General features: G+C 51.0%; 1 protein-coding gene across 1 annotated transcript; it reads left to right on the top strand.

Annotated features, from left to right (window-relative positions):
• The first annotated feature begins 445 nt into the window (after nt 1–445).
• Nucleotides 446–10467, top strand: LOC128148772 (uncharacterized). Its single transcript, XM_052803401.1, is given in 5 exon segments — nt 446–507; nt 624–747; nt 1389–1476; nt 2796–2915; nt 10033–10467. Coding segments are annotated over 5 exon segments (648 nt in total). The 3' UTR covers nt 10287–10467.
• Nucleotides 10468–13861: the final 3394 nt, after the last annotated feature.

Raw genomic sequence — 13861 nt, 5'->3', positions numbered from 1 at the left:
TCAGCTTTGTTGCTGCGACAGCCAGCCTGAGGGACAGCTCGGTTGTTCTCCGAAGGGCGGGGGTAACAAACGCCAGCCCTTTCAAAGCTGGAGGCAGGGGATGGGATGGGCAGGAGGTCAAACCGAGTGAAAACTGCTCTCTGCCAGCAGCTCCGCCTTGGTCTCAAGCCCTTCCCGGCTAACCGATCTCGGCACAGTCAGCGTCTCTCGGGTGTCCTTGAGAGGCCCGGGGGCCGTTGGCAGGGAGGGTCAGAAGAGGGCGAGGCGGCAGCGAGGACCTGCCCGCCCCGGAGGAGCCCGGGAGCCCCAGCCCCTCCCCGCCCGCCCCCTCGGCCGGCTTCGGGCCGCGCTGCCCGGCGGGGCGGTGCCGGGGCGGCGCCGGAAGGCGGGTTTGGTTCCGGGCCGCGCGGCGCCACGGACTCGCTGTGGCGGCTGAAGCGGTTCGATGCCTTCCCCAAGACAAGACCCTGGAGGACTTTCGGGTCAAGACGTGCGGGGGCGCGCTGGGTGAGGGCGGCCGGGGGCCGGCGGGCGGGCCCGGGCCTCGCCGTGGGGCGGCGGCCGGCGGGGGGGCCTTGCGGGCCGGCGCTCGGCGGCGGCGGGCGGGCTGAGGCGGGACTGAGGCGAGGCGAGGCGCGCCCGGCGGGGCTGACGGCGGTTCTCGTCTCCCCGGCAGTGACGGTTGTCAGCGGGCTCATCGTGGTGCTGCTTTTCTTCTCGGAGCTGCAGTACTACCTCACCAAGGAGGTGAGTAGCGGCGGCGGCGGCGGCGGCGGGGGGCCGGCCCGGCCCGGCCCGGCCCGGCCCGTCCCCGCCTCGCGGTGCTGCTTCTGGCCGGGGCGGCCCTGCGGCCCGGGGCGGCCTGCCGTGCCTCCGCCCCCGCGCCGAGCCGCCGCCTCCTCCGCCGCCTGCTGCGGGCTGCCCACGCGGCAGCTTCACCCGCCGCAGATCTGCGTGGGGTTTTTTTCTTTCTCCGAGCTGGTGGCCTTGAGGCCGGGAGCGGGCTGCCCTCCCCCGAAAGCGGCTTGGCGCCAAGGGTGGCTTGTGGCTTCCTGTAACGCTGTGGCAGGAGAGCGTCTCAGAGTCTCTTCTCGCTGTCTCTGCCGCCTACAAGCAGGCAATACAAAGGAAAGCAAGCAAGCAAGCAAGCAAGCGCGAGAGCCCCCGTGCCCACCGCAGGTTCTAAGATTCCCAAGTTACTACCTTTCTTAAAAAAAAGCGTTAGAAACGGCAAGCGCTTGGCTACGGTGGGAGGCAGCAGCTCAGGTGTCTCTTGAATCCCACGTCTTAAAAATCAGCTGGTGAGCCAGAGCAGTCGAGGGAAAGAAAGAGGCCTTTTGATTGTCTTCCAAGTGAAAGAGGACTCTCTGTTTTTCCCTTGTGCCTAGGTTCATCCGGAACTGCGCGTTGACAAATCAAGGGGAGCTAAACCGAAGATCAGTCTCGATGTTATTCTTCCGCACGTGCCTTGTGCTTGTGAGTCAGCCTTCTGAACGTTGGGGATAATTTTCATACTTGCCGAGGGCCCGACAGGCTCGGTGTGCCCGGTGCTTCCGAGTGCTGCACTGCTGCTTGGGCCACGGACAGGGAGGAATTGGTGATCCCTGGTGGTTACGCAGCGATTCCAGGCAGGCCCGCTGAGCGCTTAAACCAGCGCTTCCAGGCAGGCTGTATTCTGTTTCGAGATGATACGTGAGGCTAAGGTATAAACCCGCTTACGTTTCTGTTTGGTGTGGTACTTTGTCAGAGAGCTCGGTCATACTGAAAAGGCTGGCACAGCGTTCGGTGTTCGCTTGGGACTCGAGATTTGACTGTACTGTTGCTGAAACACTTTAGAGTCTCCTTTGGAAGTTACTTGGCGAGGCGCAACTTTTCCGTGGTTTTTGTACTTCAGTTCTGACTGTAGCGCCAACGCCACGTGATAACCTTTCTCCCAAGTTTTTAAAATCGGAGTGAGCGTTAGTAGTCGGATTACCTTTTAACTAAATTCCAAACAAAGCTGCAGGGTGAAGTGAGGGAAAATTTTGCAAGTCTTCCTGCGTACCGCTGCGGTGCACGTTATCCGACTGTCCGCTAATCTTCCCTGCCTCTTGTTCTGTTGCGGTAATTCCTTTGGGTAGTGCGTTGGGCTCTAAAGGTAGTGAGTCTGACTTCCTTGTGACCACCCGAGATATTGTTGGTCTTTGCCTTCCTCACGTTTAAAAGGGCGCGGGAAGGCCAGAGAGTTTGGAAGCCCCTGCTGTTTTGTGCAGAGAAGCTGTCAGTCTTCTAAGGGAGCCTGTAGCATGTAGCCGGCAAGCGCATCACGGTGCTTCGATACCAGGCCGAGACCCCAGACCTTCTCAGTCTTCTTTGTGAAGAGGGGTCACGAGGAAGTGTGGTGATGGTGAAGGGGGAAGGGTGAGGGGGTAGAGGTAGGAGGCAGCTTTCAACCAGTTTGAAGCTTAACTCCTGTACTCCTGGCAATGGTTATGGGCTTTGAGGGGTTTGGTTTTGGTTTCTTTTGCCTTAAGTGCATTACCTTTCAGGGTAACGCTTTCTGGGCAGCTGGAAACAGTCCTTCTGGTGCACCAAACCCGACCCCGTATTTGGAAGGGTCGTTCAGGGTGCTGCAACGTGCGTTTTATTCCCTGTACGTCACTCGTCCCCAGCCATACGCGCTCTTCCGCTTTGGCACGTTCTTATCGCCCTCGCTGAAAGAGTCTGTATTTTCACTGGCTGAATGCTTCCTCAGCCTGCCGCAGGCCATAACAAATGTGTGTTTATAGACCACTTTCCTTGCTCACTGATTTCAGAGTTGAGCATCGATGCCAGGAACGTAGCAGGAGAGCAGCAGCTGGATGTAGAGCACAATCTGTTTGAACAACGTTTGGATAAAGCTGGCAATCGTGTGACCCCGGAGGCCGAGAGCCACGGTAAGGTGCTATTCTGCCTTTCTTGGGTGGACGCTCTCGTTGTCTTTCCATCACCGTATGCCTGTTTTGAGATTCACGGGAACAAGTGACAGCTGAAGAGCATTTAAAGACCACAAGCTTTTGAAGAGTTTATAGCACGCAACTCTATTAAACTGGCAGATGGGGCGAGCTCCTGTTATACTGGCAACTTTTGCGAGGCAGATCTTTGCCTAGTCCCTCTGAAATTACGACGAGGACTCACGGATGCATTTCAGGAGTAAAGCTGCTGCATGAATGGTCTTTTACGACTAGGCATCAAGCAGCTGTTCTGGCAAAACTTGGCTTGGGTTGTGCCTTTAAATCGCGGTGGGCTGGCAAATGGGACGACCTGGTTAGAGGAAAGAGCCTCTCTCCAGGGAAGGCTCCAGTGACTCGACCCTTAAGCCCAAGCTTGCACCTTACTACGTTTACTTTGTGTGTGTTAATGCCTACCTAGATAAATATATTTTAGTTGGTTTATCGGTTACAGGTTGTTGTAAGCGGTCCTTGGCTACGTAAACCTCTCCTTTACATTCGTTTCGTGTTGTGACTCATCGTTGCGCTTCGATACAAACCAGAAAGGGTTCTGGCAAAGTGTTGCAATGTAACAGTAATACTGTCCTGACTTTTCCTTTCCAAAACACGAGCTCCTTATTACTTTTTCGGGGAGATGGTGTAGTTCTACGTGTCGGCGTGAACTGAATTTGTTGATTTGTATCACTCGGATTGAACTTTTCTGTTCTTGAAGTTGCAAGGCTAAACTAAGCCAAGAGCTGAACGATTGGTAGGTACGGGAGTTTCTCCTGCTGCCACGGGAATGTGGTGATAGCGCTGTTACTGCTGTGTTCGCTTAGCAGCCTTTCTGTATTCAGAGGTTGTGGCGTTACAAATGTAATGCCCGGGGACAAAACCAGCTTTTCTGTATCTAATTCTCTGTTAACGCATGTAGGCCTCCTGCCTTACTTGTGTTGCCAGTCTCCATTGGCATTACTCCGTCGGAACCGGTTGCTCTGGCTCCTTGTGTAATCAATGGAGAGGAGGAGAAACTCGTAAGGAGCAAACGGTCTCGCCTGGAAGAGGCATTTCAGAAGAGATCAGATGCATTGCAGGCAACAAGCAGTTTCTTCCGCTGTCTGGAAAAAGCACGCGGCTAGTTTGGTTTCCATCACCCGTGTTGCAGGTTAGGTCAGAAGTATCCACCCGTCTTCATTAAACTCTGCGATTATCAGTTTCTATTAGTAACGCTGACCTTCAGTCAGTTACTTAAATGGCAGCTGTAGCAGTATTGACCTTAAATTTAGTAAAGCATACCCAAATTTTACGGAGTAGCATCTGGAGGCTTCTCCTAATCATAGTTACATTAAGATAGTTAATAGCTGGATGATTTCTATGGTAGGTTGCATTCTGTGCTTGGGATGTCGTCTTACTCCTTTCCATTGAATGACAAGACATGATTGAATTCTTTATTGGTGGTTCTTATCGTTTCCTTCCTTTTACCGTGGACAGAGTCTTCCAATTTCACGTATCGTATCTGCGTGCAAGTTGAGGACCGTGTCAGCGGCAAGAAACCCTGCGGTGTAGAGTTCTATGCACTGCAGTTTCTTTATAGTATCCGGACTGTGTGCATTCCCTCTGGATGCTGTCTCTGCGACAACTCAACAGGCAGCTACTGATTCCATTTAAAAAGCTGTTGCTGGTTGCTGTGTCTTGAAAGACTCCGTGTATCGTACAGGTGTTCTTGTTGAAGTGGCGGGAATCGTGGCTTTGACAAAGCGTCGCGATTATTTAGCTGTATTCTTCCTGACGCTGTCTTTGAGTGTAATTACGAGATTAAAAGCCGTACCGCTTTTTGAACAGTGAATTCTTAAGTGCGCTTTCAACTGCTTTGAATGTTGCGAGCTTTAGAAAGAAAGTCTCGCACGGTTGTTTACTAAAGGGGATATTTTCCTAAAAGCTCTTATTTGCTTGAGCGTCACTGCCATAAAGTATGTGATTAAAGAAATAAGGGTAATGACTGATTTTGATGCCCGTTTCATAGTTTCCAACTAAAATCTCTTTTTTCTGTGGCTAGTACGAAATACAGACGTGTTTAATGCTTGCTTCCGTCCGCCTGTTATACCCCCCAGTCTCAACAGACAGGGCCCTGATAATGTTTTATCCCCTCAGCAGTGTCTGACTATGTACCTTGTCCCCTTCCCCAGCGTTAGTGATCCAAGGAGCCACCTTTTCAAGGCTTATAGAGGGGAGTGCAGCCACGCCTGGATAGCGAGCCTTAGAGGGCTTTTGTAACGCAAGAGACTTGGTCCTGTCCTTCAGGGTTTGTGCGTTGAAACGGCCTGCTTTTAAGGGGGCCTCTTATTATAAGAGCCAATGGTTTTGTCCCTCTTCAGCCTTCTGCACGTAAGACCATGAATTCCCATGAGTTCGTGCCCCAGCCGTACTGCGGCTGCGCATTCAGCACACACATGGCACAGACGTTGTCAGAATCGTTAAGTCACGAAGAAGGTAGAAATTCCTTGGAGACTTCTAGTGAGCAGGGGTTAACGTGTGTGCCTTGTCAGCATTGTCATCCTGGAGGACTGGGTGCCAATTTTCCATTCGGGAGACTCTGGCTCTGATCTTGTTTCACAGCAATGTGTAACCGTGTTCCCTACACGTCTTGGGACAGGATTGTGCGTTGTGCACTGTTGCCTGCTGTTGCCTGCTATTTAAAATTTTGTTTGTGTAACAGGTCCTGTTACAATTGCCGCCATTTACTGTGCGACATTGTCTGAAGTAGACAATGTTTTAGCAAAGCCTTTAGGCAAGTAACATCTGATCAGCGCTCCAGCAAGGCTTACAGATAGCCAGTTCTTGGTATGGAGGGTGCGTTTGAGAAGACAAATGCCACTCTGCTTCTTGGTCTTACTTCGCACCTCAACAGGCTCTGCGCATACCGTTCCGGGTGGGCTTTGGGTGCAGGACGCGCAGCTTCCGACACAGAATCGTTGCGTTCGTGTGTGGAACAGTTATTGCGCCCAGAACGGAACAAGAGTACAAGATAGCGTTTCTAGTCACGCCTCGTCGCTTTGCATCTTCTTTTGTCTTGGAGCTGGGGAAAGAAGAAGAAAAAGTGTTTGATCCAAGTTCTTTGGATGTGGGTCGCTGCGAGAGCTGTTACGGGGCAGAGTCGGAGGACGTGCGGTAACCTTTACACCTTTTTGTATCTTCTTAGCACTTGAATTAATACAGTTATGTTGCACGCGTGTTTTTTTCGAAAGTGTCTGTGAAGGTCTGTGCAATGAAATCCTCCTGGGCCCGTGTTGAGAGAATGATGAGAACCGTTGTGGTTTTGGTCTGCCTTTGGAAGCTGTGCTCACGATTGTTAAGACCGTGCAGAGTTAGGTTGTCTAGTTTGTGCACGTGCCTGTTTAAGGGCAGCGCAAATTGCACTACCTTTGCAGCAGCACAAAGGCTGTATCTCATCAAACGGCATCTTTTCTGGGGTTATTTGGTGTCCAGAGGGGAGCCGTGTAAATTATTTCACCGTTACGTGAGCCGTCTTGGAATGAAACCTGGTTATGGCTTTGCCTTCTCACTTCTGCTGCAGGCTTTGCATCCTTACGGGAGCGAAGACCAGGCATTTATCGCTCGCACGAACAACGGGTGTCATTTGGTGTTTCTCATTCCTCCTACCTGCAAAGAATTCTTCTGTAAGAATGGATCCGTGGTAGCCCATAGGTTCTGGACTGTCCCTCGCTCTTATTGTCTCTGTAGTGACTTGGTCTGTCCCATCTGTCAAGTTGCGTCCTTCCGCAGAGGTGTTTGCATCTTGAGGGATTCATGATTCCAGGCTTCAGCTTTTTCTTTGGTCCAGAAAAAAACACAGAAGCAAAGAAAGAAAACTCAGTCTCCATCAGTCGAGGACGCCGTTTCAGCGTGGAGGAGATCCAAATCCTCTGGCGGATCACCTGTACAGTATTCCTTCCACAGAGGGTGTTTGTGTGAGCTCACTCTTAACTTCTGTCCCAAAGTAGCGTCTGCCGGGGAATTAACCGTTTTCATCCCCACACTGAATACCGGAGGCTGAGATTCTTATTTCATCCTCAGCAGGCTTTCCTTTTTACGCTGGTAAACTCCTTTCGGAGTTTGGTTGTCTCGGTGCTGAAAGACGCAAGGTCTCACCCGTTTCTGTGCAGACGGACAAGCAGTTTTGCAGTTGTATCAAGCTCGTTTTGGAGACCGCAAACGTGACGTTTCCGTTTGTCACTGGGCTATAATCCGCCAGAGCTCAAGTCGTACCGGTTGCTGGGAATGCCTAAGGTTTGTCAAGCAGCCACCTGGAGGCTCTCCGTACCTTCCATAGCTTCTCCGTACCACAAAACCTGCTGTTGTAGAAGCCCCGCCAGGGACGTAGCATGTGGCAAAGTGGATCGAAACTGCTGTGTGAAGGATTCAGAGGCCCATCTCTGAGGAGGTGTAAGTCTATGACAGTTATTGGTTAGTCATGCAGAGCGTTGAATATACGTGAACGGTCTTCCGAAACAAACAAAAAAGGAGGTTACTTAACCTCCTTTGAGGTATGTCGTCCAAACATAGGTTTCTCCTGCCCCCCCATCCTTCCAGGTATTCGCCTTTCTTGGGATCTTGCAGCAGAAGGAACAAAACAGCCTCGTGGTACGCTGCCTTCTCTGTGCATCAGGTGTGACAAAAGCAGCACAGGACCGATTAAGAACAAAAACTTGTTACCCAGCTTTGAATGTTAACATGTTGTGAATGTAAACCTCGAGTGCACTTCTGGATAGCTTTGGTTGCTCCTAAAATGACCTTTCTGTTCCCTTAAGAACTGGGAAAGAGTCTAAATATAACCAGCATTGTTATCTGGCGTGCTGCTTTAGAGCTCACTTAACGTATATGGGCATGCCACTGTGTTTTTCCTTTTAGCGGTTAATGCCTGCATTTTTGTTTCTCTGTAGATGATTGCTTGTCCATATATTAGCCCTTTGGCTAGCTAGGGAGTCATTTTATATAGCCTAGAAAGCACACTGGCAAAGCTGTTGCTCTTCCCCTTTTTGGTACGAGTTTTAAGCGCTGCTCTGTCTGAATCTCTGTGTCTTTTCATTGTAAGGATCGGAATATTTCTCTCTTCTCTCCTGCTCTGCTCGTTTTTGCAGTGCACGCTGTTGAGAGTCAGTGTTGCTGTATCCTTCCCCCCCGCCCCGCCCCGCCCCCAACCCGTTTTACTACAGAGCTAACCAATTTCTGTTACTTGCTGTGCGCATAAATCTCCTTTGGGAGGAGCTGTTGATCTAGGCTGGGATCGGAGAAGATTTCCTGAAAGCTGAAAGGAGAGCCGTGCCAGGTCACTCTTCTGTGGTAAAGGAGGTCACCAGATGGAAAAGGTTGAGAATCTTTGTCTTAAACGATTTTAACATATCAGCGTTGGAGATAATGTGCTGGGGGATTATTAGTTGCTCTGTGCAGATAATGTAATTGAGGAGGACGTGGTGACGTGTTGGAGCGACTTCTGCCTCTTGAAGTCCGATGGGGTGATGATCTCACTTAATCTCATTTGTACAACAGGCTAGAGAATTTCTCCTGGGAATTCGTGCACCAAGCCTGCTAATCTCGGAATGCTCAGTAGGAGTTTTTCCGAGGGTTCGTTAAGCCATTGGATTTTTTAAAGGTAATCATAGAATCATAGAATAGTTTGGGTTGGAAGAGACCTTTAAAGGTCGTGTAGTCCACCCGGCCCGCCCCCTTCCCCGCAGTGAGCGGGGGGACATCTTCAAGTAGATCAGGTTGCTCAGAGCCCCGTCCAACGTAACCTTGAATGTTTCCGGGGATGGGGTGTCTACCACCTCTCTGGGCAACCTGTTCCAGGGTTTCACCACCATCATCGTAAAAAGTTTCTTCCTTATATCTGGTCTGAATCTACCCTCTTTCAGTTTAAAACCATTACACCGTGTCCTGTCACAACAGGCCCTGCTAAAACGTTTGTCCCCGTCTTTCTTATAAGCCCCCTTTAAGTACTGGAAGGCCGTGATAAGGTCTCCCCAGAGCCTTCTCTTCTCGAGGCTGAACAACCCCAACTCTCTCGGCCTTTCCTCACAGCAGAGGTGTTCCATCCCTCTGATCGTTTTTGTGGCCCTCCTCTGGACCCACTCCCGCAGGTCCATGTCTGTCTTGTACTGAGGACCCCAGAGCTGGACGCAGTACTGCAGGTGGGCTCTCCCCAGAGCGGAGTAGAGGGGCAGAATCACCTCCCTCGACCTGCTGGCCATGCTTCGTTTGATACAGCCTGGGCGTACGGTTGGCTTTCTGGGCTGTGAGTGCACACTGCTGGCTTTTCATCCACCGGTACCCCCCAAGCCCTTCTCCGCAGGGCTGGTCTCAATCCCTTCATCCTGCAGCCTGTATTGGTAGCGGGGGTTGCCCCGACCCAGGTGCAGGACCTTGCACTTGGCCTTGTTGAACCTCATGAGGTTCACATGGGCCGACTTCTCAAGTGTGTCCAGGTCCCTCTGGATGGCATCCCATCCCTCAGGCGTGTCAACTGCACCGCTCAGCTTGGCGTCATCTGCAAACTTGCTGAGGGTGCACTCGATCCCACTGTCGGTGTCATTGATGAAGATATTAAACGGTATTGGTGCCAGTACGGACCCCTGAGGGACACCGCTTGTCACCGATCTCCATCTGGACATTGAGCCGTTGACCACTACCCTCTGGATGAGACCGTCCAACCAATTGCTCGTCCATCAAACAGTTCACCCATCAAATCCGTATCTCTCCCAATTTAGAGAGAAGGACGTTGTGGGGGACCGTGTCAAAGGCCTTACGGAAGTCCAGATAGACGACATTTGTAGCTCTTCCCTCGTCCACTGGTGTAGTCGTTCCATCACAGAAGGCCACTAGGTTGGCCAGGCAGGACTTGCCCTTGGTGAAGCCGTGCTGGCTGCCTCGAATCACCTCCCTGTCCAACATGTGCCTTAGCATAGCTTCTAGGAGGATCTGTTCCATGACCTTCCCAGGCACAGAGGTGAGGCTGACCAGTTGGTAGTTCTCAGGGTCCTCCTTTCTACCTTTTTTAAAAATGGGTGTCATGCTTCCCTTTTTCCAGTCACCAGGGACTTCACCCGACTGCCGTGCCTTCCCAGATATCACGGAGAGCGGCTTGGCAACTCCATCAGCCAGTTCCCTCAGGACTCTGGGATGCATCTCGTCAGGTCCCATGGACGTATGTATGTTCAGGTTCCTCAGGTGGTCACGAACCTGATCTTCTCTTACAGTGGGAGGGCCTTTGCTGCCCTAGTCTCCGTCTTGCGGTCCACCCCCTGGAGAGGTGTGGGAAGAGAGGCTGCCAGTGAAGACTGAGGCAAAGAAGTTGTGGAGTACCTCAGCCTTCTCCTTGTCCCTTGTAACCAGTTTGCCAGTCTTGCTCATCAGGGGGGTACGCTTTCTTTGACCTTCCTTTTCGGGCTGACATACCTGTAGAAGCCCTTCTTGTTATTCTTTGCGTCCCTTGCCAAGTTCAGTTCCAGCCACGCCTTGGCCTTCCTGGCCCCATCCATCCCTACACAACTGGGCAGCGTCCCTATACTTGCCCAGGATACCTGTCCCTGCTTCCACTGCCGGTGCGTTTCCTTCTTGCCCTTCGGTTTGACCAGCAGGTCTCGACTCATCCATGCAGGTCTCCTGCCTTCCTTTCCTGATTTCTTCCACCTGGGGATCGAGAGCTCTTGCGCTTTACGGAAAGCGTCCTTAAAGATCGGCCAGCTCTGTTCTGCTCCCTTGACCCTGAGGGCAGTTTCCCAGGGGGTCCTATAGACTAACTCCTTGAAGAGCTGGAAGTTTGCTTTCCTAAAATTCAGGGTCCTGACTTTACTCTTCGCCTGACCCGTATCCCTCAGGACTGCGAACTCCACCAGTGCATGACCACCGCAGCCCAGGCTGGCTCCAGTCTTGATGTCACCGATTAGCTCGCTTGCGTCGGTGACCGACAGGTCCAGTATCACATCTCCTCTGGTCGGGCTGTCTGTTACCTGGCTTAAGAAGTTACCCTCAGTGCGCTCCGGGAGTCTCCTGGATTGCCTACAGCTCGCCGTGCTACTTTTCCTGCAGATGTCGAGGTGGTTGAAGTCCCCCAGCAGGACAAGAGCCTGCGAGCACGATGCCTCCTGTAGCGGGAGTAAGAAGGCTTCGTCAGTAGGCTCCCCTTGATTGGGTGGCCTGCAGTAGACACCAACCACGAGGTTGCCTTTGTTGCCTCGGTCTCTAATTCTTACCCTAATCATGGTGATTACAGGTTGAGATGTGATGTTTTGAGTCGGTAACGTCTGGTAGAGGGCTCAGGCTCTCGGCTTTGCTCACTCCCTCTCCTCGCTGCAACATTTTCTGTGTTGCTCCCTGCCTCAGTCCCCTTTTCACGATGCATCCTAATGCCGCTCCTCATCTTCCTGCCGCTGCGCTCCTGCTGTAAGATATTTTTCCTCCAGAAAATTCATCCCCAGTTTGAGAATTGGTGTCCTAGCTCACCCTGGAGCAACGTGTTTGGGTAGCTGTGTCTTGGGTTTCTTGCAGCCTTCATGTGTTGATTGAGAGAGTCCTGAGTGGCAGTAAGTGCTGTTTTGCAGGTAAAGGACTGAATTTTGGAGTCCAGGGAGGCTCTGTGGTTGTTCAGGTGAGAAATGCAAGATGGGGCGGAGTCTTCAGATAGACAGCAGTTCTTAAAACGGCGTTACTAAAACGGTGAAGAAAACTAGGTTATATAAAACCAGACAGACTTCTTGACAAACTTAAGAAGTTTTACAGGTCTCTTGATTTTACCTAGCTCGGCACTTAGCTGCAGTTACGGAAAGGAAGGAATGTGTTCATGTTTCTTCAGAAATACCAGTCTCTGGTCCTAGCTGACAGTGTCTTAAGCTCTTCTGTTCTGTTTCTTCTCTAAGCAGGCTAAATAGCCTGTTGTTTTATGTTAAGCAAACTATGGCTAGCTACACGTTTATGTGCGACCTAGGGTACATACGCACGTGCTTGGCATCATCCTCAGTGATCAGAGATAAACCGACCTGCGGTCTAGTGGAACGCTGTTTTAGAAAGTGAACATGTAAATCGTGCGTTTTGGCAGAGTTGCAACTCATTTATTGGAGAAGAGTTTTATAAAAACTAATTAATTGGCGTTTTATCTGTGGAAGGCGTGGCGGAGCACTGTGGGGAATTTTTGTTTTGGATAGCCGTAACTGTTAAAGTGGGTCACGCGCGATGTAAACCTAGTGTAACAGGTTAGGTAATGGCTGGTCTTTGTCACGTGCTGCCCTTGCATTTCTCTGGTACTGCGCTATTACTGTAAGATTTGTCAGCCTTACTAGTACTCAGCTCCCACTTCAGAGGCTAACGAATGTGAGACTACCCAAGCGTTAAAGCTGACGTGACTAACCTTACTCTGGAGCGGCTCTGGCTGGAAGAACAGCCTCACATAAAGCAATACTTACATTTTGGCCTGTTAGGTTCTCTGACGTGGCTCATGACCGAAAGGAGGGTGGAACAGGAAGGAGCCATCAACAGAAAGACGGGGGGACAAAGACTGTTTTATTCCTTTGGCAGTAGGTCCAGTTTAAATGCAGATCCACCAGAGCTGGGATCTCTGTAGCGCTTTGTTATTAACTGAAGGTTAGCCTGCTGGTGTCTGTACAAAAGGCAGCGGGACTTGACACTTCACTGACAGCCAAGCCACTTAACTCTTGCCTTAAGCGCAAAAAATACCGCGGCATGAAGCAGGGTGTTGCTGGTAACCGTTAAGAGAGATGGCGTCGCATAATCCCAAGGCCACTTCTCCCTTCTTTCCTTTCCCTGCCCACCGTTTCACATCTATTTCCAAATGTTTAGTGGGAGTTTCTTTTTTAAAGCCAAATGAGTTCTTTGATCCAGTTGCCAGCCCAGGCACACAAACCACTGTGCTAGTGGCAGTGATAGGTCTGCACACTTGTCAGAGACAAGCCACAGGAATATCTGAAGCCAGTGCAGCTCTGAGCTCTTTGTAATGCAGAACCATTGCGTTAACTGCAGTGACTGCAGCCTTAGTTTCTGAGCATTGAACGTTTTAACTGTGAAATGCAAGGGCCTCTCCCTACATCAGAGGCGTTTGGAGGAGTATAGCTTAGGCTTAGCATTTCCTTTTCTGACTGTACGTTCTCTGTTTTGCATGTATATCTCTTTGGGTTTATAAGGGGTTTATAGGGATACAAGTAAAGCTTCTGGTGTTTTATTGAAAGCTGTTAATGGAGAAAAAAAAAAAAAAGAGTTCACAGCACACTCATGTTAAAGAAATGTTTTAAAGGAGAGGCTCGTTCCAATCAGTTGTTCAGCTTTGCAGCTTGTCTTGTGCTAGGCCATATATCAGAAACCCTTCAGGGGAGCAGCATTCCTAATCTTGGTTAATAGCAGCCCTTGGCGATCTGAGTCCATCGGCTCCTCAAATAACAGCCCACGATTTTTGAAGTGTGTTTTTCTTTGCTGAGGTGAAAGAAGGGCGAGGTCTGGCTCCCTGAGCATGTGAATTTACCTGTTAAAATGCGCCACAGCCTCTGGCTCCTTTAAGATGACTGTGTGCCTTTGGGTAAACCTGGTAGGAGCGATACTGAAATTGAGTTGCAAGCTGTATTTTCATCCTGAGACTGATGCTTCTGGCACTGCATAAAGTCATGTAAGTAGCCAACCGAAAGATATCCCGTTGCCCGTATCTTTGCCAGATCCCTCCTGGGGGCACGTGGTGCTGCCGGCGTTGTCATATTGCTGCGTGCAGGAAGGGCAGAGAGGGGGCAGGCCAAATTCCCCAAATCCTAGCACTGGTGAGAGCTCGCCTTGGCCCCACCAGTGGTTTGCAAATACCCTGCTCAGGCCGTCCCCGCAAAGTCTTTTCCTGTCCCTGTGGGTACTCCGGGCAGCCAGTA

Source organism: Harpia harpyja, chromosome 1 (genome assembly GCF_026419915.1).
Source record: "Harpia harpyja isolate bHarHar1 chromosome 1, bHarHar1 primary haplotype, whole genome shotgun sequence".
Classification (NCBI taxonomy): Eukaryota; Metazoa; Chordata; class Aves; order Accipitriformes; family Accipitridae; genus Harpia; species Harpia harpyja.
The sequence above is the reverse complement of the archived record's forward strand: the minus strand, read 5'-3'. Positions and strand labels throughout refer to the sequence as shown.